Genomic DNA, 9,741 nt, shown 5'->3' with positions numbered 1-9,741 from the left:
GCACAAAATCCAAGTTAATAGGTTTCCAAGGAGCTGGGGTCTCCGAAAACAGGAAACAGAGAGGCAACTTCAAAGGGAATAGGTGGGGAGGTGGTTGCGTTTGTGCAAGTGCGTACCTTCACGGTGTGTTCAAACTGTCGAGTAAGTAGGCCTAGTACTAAGAGATCTCTTAAGACAAGAGCGCGAAGAATGCGGTCGAAAGTTAAGACGGTCTCATGCTGTTTCGTGGCATCTGCTACAGGCATATATGCATGATTGTACTGGAGCCGCCTACCGTAGGTCTGCAGGGGTGTGATAAAAAAAAAAAAAGAAATACTCAGAAGAGAGATCATAAGGAAAAAAAACTCATTATGTCTCGCTATATGTAATCATTTTCCACTCACGTCCCTCATTCAATTTCACAGCGAATGTGTGATGCGGTTTTGTTCTCTGCCGATGTCATTTTAATTATGTGCGAGTCGGTTCCACCTCGCACTCACCGCTCTTACCTGCTCTCTGGTGCCCCCCAGTGTTGATGCTGGGCCTGTTCATGTACTCGTGCTGGAGACGGCACAAGGGCCTGGAGGAGGGGGTGTTCCACGTGTCTGCGCACCACGGGGAGTGGGAGGACATCCGGGAAAACGTGCTTAACTACGACGAGGAAGGTGGCGGCGAGCAGGATCAGGTAAGATGACAAATGGCCCTGTCTGGGCGGGTGGATGTCTGGGTGTGTGTGCGTGTGCGCGCGCGTGTGTGTGCGTGCGTGTGTTTTTGAGTTTCAGACCTGTAAAAACATTCACGTTGTCTCTACTTGGTGCGGTGGAACCCATAGAAAAACGACCAGCTCCCCATAGGCTGAGTAAACCAACACATTGCTGTGTAGATATCCAATACCCTTTTCCACTGAAATACACCTGGTGACTTTAGTAGACCTAAACGAATAAGCATCCTGTGGGGCTAGAAGGTGTCCGGCAGCCAAGATGAAAACCTGTTATTGATACCATCGCCTGATTGTTTCCCCGGGGACCCGAAGTGGACGGTTTAATTAGCTGTCAATTAGACCCAGTGCACACCAATGGCTGACAATGCCTCTGTTTGTTTAGTGCTGCTAAAAGCAGTTAACTCCACGCTCCAATCAGATAATTAATTATTTGCATAATCAATGCTTCCTTTGTTGCAGACAACTCTCCGGGCACGCACTTGTGTTGGCTTTGTTAAAATGAGAGATAACCTAATCTGCCTGCAAAAGCACATGAACTGCATTGTTCCATGCATGTTATAGAGTTGAATGTAAAATTGCTTTAATATAAGGAGCTGATTGGCAACAATTTCTACATCTCTACACCTTCTCTCTCTCTCTCTCTCTCTCTCACACTCTCTCTCTCTCTCTCTCTCTCTCTCTCTCTCTCTCTCTCTCTCTCTCTCTCTCTCTCTCTCTCTCTCTCTCTCTCTCTCTCTCTCTCTCTCTCTCTCTCTGTCTCTCTCTCTGTCTCTGTCTCAGAATGCCTTTAACATGGTGGAGCTGCAGCGCTCTCTGCAGCCCAGTCCGGCCCAGTCCCTGAGGTACAGCTACCCACAATGCATTATCTCCTACCCGCAGACCAAGCCCTCGCTGGACGGCGGTTGCCGGAGCGCCATGCCCAACGGCAGCGGCAGCGCGGCCATCGCCCTGCGGCTGGCCGTGCCGCCCTCCGAGACGCAGGCCCTGCCCTCCCCCCTCACCTTTAGGCGCTCGGGCCACAGCCTGTCCTTCTCCAGCCAGGACCTGGCCCGCTACCTGTGCGAGGTCATCCGGGACATGGAGCAACCGGGCGGGGCCGCCGGCGGCGGCGGCGGCGGGGACCATCATGTAGCGGGAGCCATGACAACGCCGCGCCGCAAGGACCGCGGCCTGGTGTCCGTGCGCTCCCTCAGCTCCCTGAGCGACGGCCAGGGAGCGGCGGCGGCGGAGGAGGAGGAGGTGGAGGGGTCCTCGGAGGGCGGGGCCGCCGCGGGGGCCCGGGGCGGGGCCAAGCAGCAGCAGAGCCTGGGCAAGCTGGACAGGTTCAAGACCCTGAGGGCCGTGGTGGGGGAGCTGAGGGGAGGGGCCGCCGAGGGGCCCGGCCGCTGCAGGAGCCCCGGGGGCCCCAAGGAGAAGCAGAGGGAGAGCAGAGCGCAGCCGAACTGTGAAAAGAGCGGCTGAGAGGGAGGCGGGAGGATGTGCCAAAGGCTATGTTAATCAAGGCGCCGCCAGTCGAGGCGGAGCGCGGGGATGATGGAGTGCGAGGCTTGACACTGAGAACGCCAGGCTGCCATGGATGAATGTCAAGTCTGCCATTATTGTACTTTATCGATAAACCTGACCAGGAACTCTTTATATGAAGTGTTTACCCATGAAGGATCTGGTGTGATGTATTGTTTACTTGGCACTGCACTGTACAGTATGTAATCCACAGGAAGCACATTCCTGAGATTCTAAACAAAATGTCTGGTTTACAGAAGAAATGTCTGGCATTGAGTGCGAAATGTATTTCCCTTAAGATGTTTTCTTTGTTGTAAACAATCAATATGATGAAACCATTTCTGTGATGATATTGTTTCATTTGTAAATCTCTATTTCATTGAATGAAATAAATGAATATCTTTGATAATATCTGTGTTATGATCTTATGAGAAAACCATGAAATGGAATCCACCATCTGCCAAGGGAATTAAATGCAAAGTAAAAAAAACTGAACACTTTTAAGACATGCCTTCATAGTATTCCCAAAATGGTTTTCGTACTGGGGTACCTCTATTTTGGAGTGAACTTGGAAAGGCTTCAGAATTCATTAGCACCCCGGCAAATGACAAGACCCTGATGTGGATGACGTTAATATCCAAATCAATAATTCATGTTGAGGATCCAAGGATTCTGAGATCCTCCATGCCGGCTCCCATGCAGGCGGTCTCCCGCCTGGTCCGATACTTGATTACTTTAGTCAAACAGCTGTGACATTGGAGCACGCCATTGGGGAGTCCGCTGATCTATGCAGCTGGTGGACGTGTGTTGCTTGTCTATTTTTCCCCCAGTGCATTATGCATCGAGGAGAATCCCAGACCAGAAAATCCCTTGGAATTCAACCGTGATTTTGCAGGCTGTATAAATATATTGATCAAGCAATTCAAAATGTTTTTTAGTGGTGGATTATTAATGATTTGTTTCAATTGATTATAACTGTTTTATATATCAGACATTTTAGATGTTTACTTATCATCCAGTAGCTTTTAGGCCTATTAGATAGATAGGCGTAAAAAAGTAGCTCGTCTCGAAAACTAAGGAATGTCATTATTATAGGTATGGAGACGATTTCGTCAAACCCTTTAAATGAGACAATACGATGTAATGTGAGCAAATCACAGCTTACGTCGCCTCGGTGCACGGTGTTTGTCATCAGCCCTGGAGAACTGAAGTATCGCGCAGGGGGCTCTACTGAAACCGGAGGTCATTTTGGGAACCTGAAGTTTCCAGTAATGTGGATTGTAATTATAACAACCGAGCAGCTGCGTCTCTGTGGCACTGCCAAAGAAGACTAACATAATGATCTTTTGTAGGCGAAACGCTGCCATCCAGTCGTCCAGATCATTAAATCAAGGTGACATGGAGCGCCCCCTCGGCGGGACATGACACCATGAGTCACCGGACAAGATGACCCACCGCCATCTCCGCTGCGCCACTGAGACACAGATTTGGCCGCACGTAATAATTAACTTTACATTTCATTAGCCTACGTTGTGTTTCCATGGAGAAAAAAATTAACGACAAAATCTACAAGAGAGCGCGGGGGTTTGAAAAGTTGGAGAGAATGTGAACGTTTAGAAAAAAAAAGAGGATGATAAATAGAGAAAAAGATTTGAGAGGATGAGGAAAAAAAGGGAATGAGAAGATTGTGGAAAAGAGATAAAAAAAATATAAAGAAATTAAGAGATGGACAAAATTGAAAGAACGAGAAAATACAATTATATTTTATAATATATATATATATATATATATATATAATATCTTTTATTTATAAATACAATATTTTTTATTTAATTGTTTCATTATTTTTTGTGTTCTCAATTATCCCCATATTCTTTTCTTGGGAAAACAAAAAGACACAATCACTGTGGACTGCCCATTTATCTTAAAGAAGCTTGCTTGTCAAACGAGATTAGTCTGCCATTTGAATTGTGTATACACTGGCGCACATAAAGCCTACAGAGAAGATACAATTATATTGTGAATACATACTGCCATCTATTGTAAATTCGACTGAATTGCTACTTAGCCTAGTGACTGCAGCTCGCAGATGTGGGCGGGCTTAAACGTTTAAGCCAGCCCACATTTAAGGAAAATTCCGCGCAGTAGGCCTATCAGACGGACTCAGACGGAAATACGTTCTCCCGCTTTCTGCAGAAAGCGGGAGAACGTATTTCCGTCTGAGTCCATGATACTGAGCGCTTTTCTGCCTAGAGGTAAGTTGCCGCTCTCTGTTCGTGTACATTATAAACTAATGTATGGATAGACCTACAAGTTGATCATTAAAATATTCATGGAAGTAACATGCATAGGCCTCATGTTTATGTCATGAGGTCGTTTGAAAAATAGCATTTAGGCAGTGTTTTTCAGCTTTTTTTAACGCCATGCCCTCGGGCCAAATATGAGGACACATAATAGAGTGGCGAAGTCACGCCCCTTCCGGTAGGGCTCATGGGACCTATGAGATCGAAAAATATGAATGGGTGTCAATGGAGAGAAAATAATTATTTTCTGGTCCCAGTCTTTATATGCCCTGGATTACACATATGTTGTTTGTGGATTTAAATGATAATTGTTCATGCAAAGAAAACTAAAAATGTTCGTGAAGAAGTTTGATAATTTTAGGTTTTATGTGAGGCCGCTTTGTGAACTACAGCTCTTCGCTGCTCTCGACGCATATGATATACGTCACCACACCCGCCCTTGGAACTCGGCACAGAGATGGCGATCTCTCTGCCCCACTTCGCCGCTTTTTCCAAGGGGAGGATAAAAGCATCGAAAGAGGTGAAAACCATTATAAATCGGGGCACGTGCAGAGTTTCAGTTATGCCGATGGGAAGATTGTCGGTCTTCTCCACGCCAGTCGCAGGGAGCGTGACGTCACATACGAGCCGTGTAGTCTTTCTCGTTGTGTTTTCTCTACAGCCTTTATCTGAACAATTGCACAATAAACGGTCGAACTCTTTGCATGAAAAATTATCCTTTAAATCCACAAACAACATATGTGTAATCCAGGGCATATAAAGACCGGGACCAGAAAATAATTATTTTCTCTCCATTGACACCCATTCATATTTTTCGATCTCATAGGTCCCATGAGCCCTACCGGAAGAGGCGTGACTTCGCCACTCTATCGGGTCCACATATGAGGACAATTAAATAAACTCCAATATTTTGCTTATCATGGTAATATTCTCCAAACCACATTGGTAAGATATGTTTCGTGAAACATTGAAACCTGATTAAAATTTTGCTTTTCCCCTCCAGATTTGCCTGCACATTGCACCACGACATTGCACCACATAACACACACATTACGAAACCAACAGTTCTTTTAAGAACTCCTGTCTGTCTGTCTGTCTTTGTCTGACTGACTGACTGATGGTCTGTCTGTCGGACTGACTGATGGTCTGTCTGTCTGACTGACTGACTGTCTGTCTGTCCGACGGACCGTCTGTGTCCTTATTTTCTCTTGTCAGGTAGGTTCACTGCAATGCTTAAAAAAAATCATATTTCATATCCGGGTCTATAAAAACAGTTACTAATGCGCTATATTTGTGTGTGTTTCTACCCTAGAGTATGTCTGAGAGAAATAAAGAAGGTAATCAATAAATCATTCACTTGAATTAGAGTATGATAAGGCATAATAACAGGATTTGAATATCAACATTTAATGCATGGCCTTACTCTTTGCATAGTGCATTCCATTTTGATATTGGAATTCTGCGTTGACAATGATCAAAATAAAAGTAATGAAATACATTCATTTATTCATTCTTTGTGTCCATTTGTTACCCACAGCTACTTTGATTGACCTTGTGTTGCCTGTGTGTGTGTGTGTGTGTGTGTGTGTGTGTGTGTGTGTGTGTGTGTGTGTGTGTGTGTGTGTGTGTGTGTGTGTGTGTGTGTGTGTGTGTGTGTGTGTGTGTGTGTGTGTGCCTGACAGGTGTACCACTGCTGAAATTGACGGACCTGGAAACCGGGAACAGGGTTGCTTGCTATGGGCCAGAAAAATACCTTGATACTTGCCTTTGTCAAACATTTATGGAAGCTTTCTATTTTTTTGCCTGGGGTGAAAATAAAAATCAATGATGCAAAGTCTTCTGTCTTTGGTTTATTTGACTTAGCTAATATAATTGAGTGTACGAAATAATATGTGGCCTCAGATTTAGCGGTGCTGATCCTCATCCCAGCCGCACTCGGCCGCCAGCCGATCCAGTGAGTGCTGAAGGTCACAGGCCGATGATCCAATGAGGACCACATCATCTGCAAAAAGCAGTGACGAGATCCTCGGACCACCGAACTGCAAATGTGTCTTGTTTTAAATAAATGTAATAAACACAGGGAGAAACACGTACACAATTCGCCGGTGTTAAAATTCCAGTGTAACATGAAATTAACACAAATCAGAGTTATTTTAACACTTACCAAATAATAACTAACACTTGCAGAGTCACGCCTCGTTTCCACATACGTATGTTTTTCGTGTCCGTGCTTCCGTAAAGTTACGGAAGGAGTCGCTAGTGTTTTACGTACGGGCATGAATTTATTTACGGACAAAAGATGTTAGGAGAAATCAGCGGATTGCTTACTCCGGGTAGGAAATGAGTGCCCAAATGAAGGAGTTCAAGTACCTCGGGGTCTTGTTCGCGAGTGAGGGTACTATGGAGCGTGAGATTGGCCGGAGAATCGGAGCAGCGGGGGCGGTATTGCGTTCGCTTTACCGCACCGTTGTGACGAAAAGAGAGCTGAGCCGCAAGGCAAAGCTCTCGATCTACCGGTCGATCTTCGTTCCTATCCTCACCTATGGTCATGAGGGCTGGGTGATGACCGAAAGGACGAGATCGCGGGTACAAGCTGCCGAGATGAGTTTTCTCAGAAGGGTGGCTGGCGTCTCCCTAACTCGGATTAGAGCCGCTGCTCCTTTACTTAGAAAGGAGTCAGCTGAGGTGGTTCGGGTATCTGGTAAGGATGCCCACTGGGCGCCTTCCTTGGGAGGTGTTTCAGGCACGTCCAGTGGGGAGGAGACCTCGGGGAAGACCCAGGACTAGTTGGAGAGATTATATCTCAACACTGGCCTGGGAACGCCTCGGGATCCCCCCGTCAGAGTTGGTCAATGTGGCCCGGGAAAGGGAAGTCTGGGGCCCCCTGCATGAGCTGCTCCCCCCGCGACCCGACCCCGGATAAGACCGGTACTTTGGAACATGAGGATCGACATATACAGAGATAAAAACAAAACCAACAGGCTTGGAAAGAGATCGCTGAGGAGTTTGGCCTGCAAGGTACTTAGCCTACAAGTTTTGTGAAAAACATAAAAACTTTCATACGGTATCTCCGTAAAACGACGGCGAAAGTTAAATTTTTTGAACGTATATTACGGACATACCGGACAGAAATTTTACGGAGGGGAGGAGTCTCGGAGGAAAAACTGACATTACGGAGAATCACATAGGAATAAATGGACTTTCGGTCGGAGACGGTTGGATCGCATACGAGAATGTACGTATGTGGAAACGAGGCGTCAGTGTTGGTGTAGATTTTGGGAGTTAAGGTACGGCCACACCAAACGCGTTACCTGCGTACCACGCATATAAAATCGGCAATTTTTCCATAGGGAAGCATTGGTTTACGCGCGTATGAGGTGCGTACACGCGTATCATGCGTACCAAGCAACATTTTACTCGCTGTAGGGGCGTATGAGGCGCGTACATATACGCGCGTATATATATGCGCGCACATATACGCGCGCACATATACGCGCGTACATATACGCGCGTACATGTACGCGAGGAGTTCAAAAAATTTAACTTTTTACGCTCATACGCGCCGCAATAGCCAATCAGCGTTGAGCTTGACCCGACGTCACTGGCAGAGAGTAGTGAGCTTGGACAGAAGCATACGGCCGACATCTTTCTTTATTCTGTGTGGAAATAGTAACATAGTTACGCCATTAAATGCTTTTATGGAAACATTTTTAGCGAGAAATGTGCATTTTACTTTCATAATGTTCGCTCGGTGAATGTGAAGGATGTTTGGTTTGATAGTTATGACGAAGAGGGAACGCTCCGTTCACTTGCATGGACAGAGTCTCTGGTTACTAAGCAACCTCAACGTCTTGGCGGACTATATATCTGCTGATCAACACTACGAATGCTGGAAACACACCAGACACACCATGTGAAGTTATTTAACCCGATTATTGTTATTTATATCCGAGATTATTTAATCTAACCCGATCTAAACTCTATCACCCAAACACGGCGACGTTTGGGTTTCCTACCTCGGACTCCAGAGCAGCCATGTCCATGGCAGCCACGGCCGGCAACTTTCTTTATTCTGAGTGGAAATAGTAACATAGTTACGCCATTAAATGCGTTTATGGAAACATTTCTAGCGAGAAATGTGCATTTTACTCTCATAATGTTCGCTCGGTGAATGTGAAGGATGTTTGGTTTGATAGTTATGACGAAGAGTGAACGCTCCGTTCACTTGCATGGACAGAGTCTCTGATTGCTAAGCAACCTCAACGTCTTGGCGGACTATTTCTCTGCTGATCAACACTACGAATGCTGGAAACACACCAGACACACCATGTGAAGTTATTTAACCCGATTATTGTTATTTATATCCGAGATTATTTAATCTAACCCGATCTAACTCTATCACCCAAACACGGCGACGTTTGGGTTTCCTACCTCGGACTCCAGAGCAGCCATGTCCATGGCAGCCACGGCCGGCAACTTTCTTTATTCTGAGTGGAAATAGTAACATAGTTACGCCATTAAATGCGTTTATGGAAACATTTCTAGCGAGAAATGTGCATTTTACTCTCATAATGTTCGCTCGGTGAATGTGAAGGATGTTTGGTTTGATAGTTATGACGAAGAGTGAACGCTCCGTTCACTTGCATGGACAGAGTCTCTGATTGCTAAGCAACCTCAACGTCTTGGCGGACTATTTCTCTGCTGATCAACACTACGAATGCTGGAAACACACCAGACACACCATGTGAAGTTATTAAACCCGATTATTGTTATTTATATCCGAGATTATTTAATCTAACCCGATCCAAGCTCTATCATCCATCCAAACACGGCAGCGTTTGGGTTTCCTTCCTCGGACTCCTTAATCCAGCGCAGCCACAGGCTGGGGGGGGGGGGGGGGGGGAGTTTTGGGCGGTCTCATCTACGCGCGTATGCGTACGCGCGTATCTGACCATTTTTGACACAAAATGGTCAAGCAACATTTTCGCTGCGTTACGCACGTACATGGTACGCGAGGTACGCGCTTGGTGTGTTCGCACCTTTACACAGTTTCACACTCAGAGCGACCACGCCCCCATTGACGGTTAAGAAATGCAGCTCTGGATTTTTGCAGTCACCATTTTTCCCTCTCATTGCGGTAAGTTAAACTCTCTCAAATTCCATGTTATAGCTCAATATTATAACATTTATTGAGAACAATGTAAGAAAGTTTATTTACCGGACTACGAATATTCTTAA

General features: G+C 45.8%; 1 protein-coding gene across 1 annotated transcript in view; it reads left to right on the top strand.

Annotated features, from left to right (window-relative positions):
* LOC132464953 (neural-cadherin-like) overlaps nt 1-2,609 on the top strand; it is a 50,165-nt gene extending 47,556 nt beyond the window's left edge. The window contains 2 exon segments of the mRNA XM_060061587.1: nt 510-664; nt 1,481-2,609. Coding sequence (XP_059917570.1) covers nt 510-664; nt 1,481-2,161 — 836 coding nt within the window. The 3' untranslated portion in view covers nt 2,162-2,609.
* The last annotated feature ends 7,132 nt before the right edge of the window (nt 2,610-9,741 follow it).

The sequence above is a fragment of the Gadus macrocephalus genome, chromosome 9 (assembly GCF_031168955.1).
Source record: "Gadus macrocephalus chromosome 9, ASM3116895v1".
NCBI lineage: Eukaryota > Metazoa > Chordata > Actinopteri > Gadiformes > Gadidae > Gadus > Gadus macrocephalus.
Note: the sequence above shows the minus strand (reverse complement) of the source record. Positions and strands in the feature narration are given on the sequence as shown.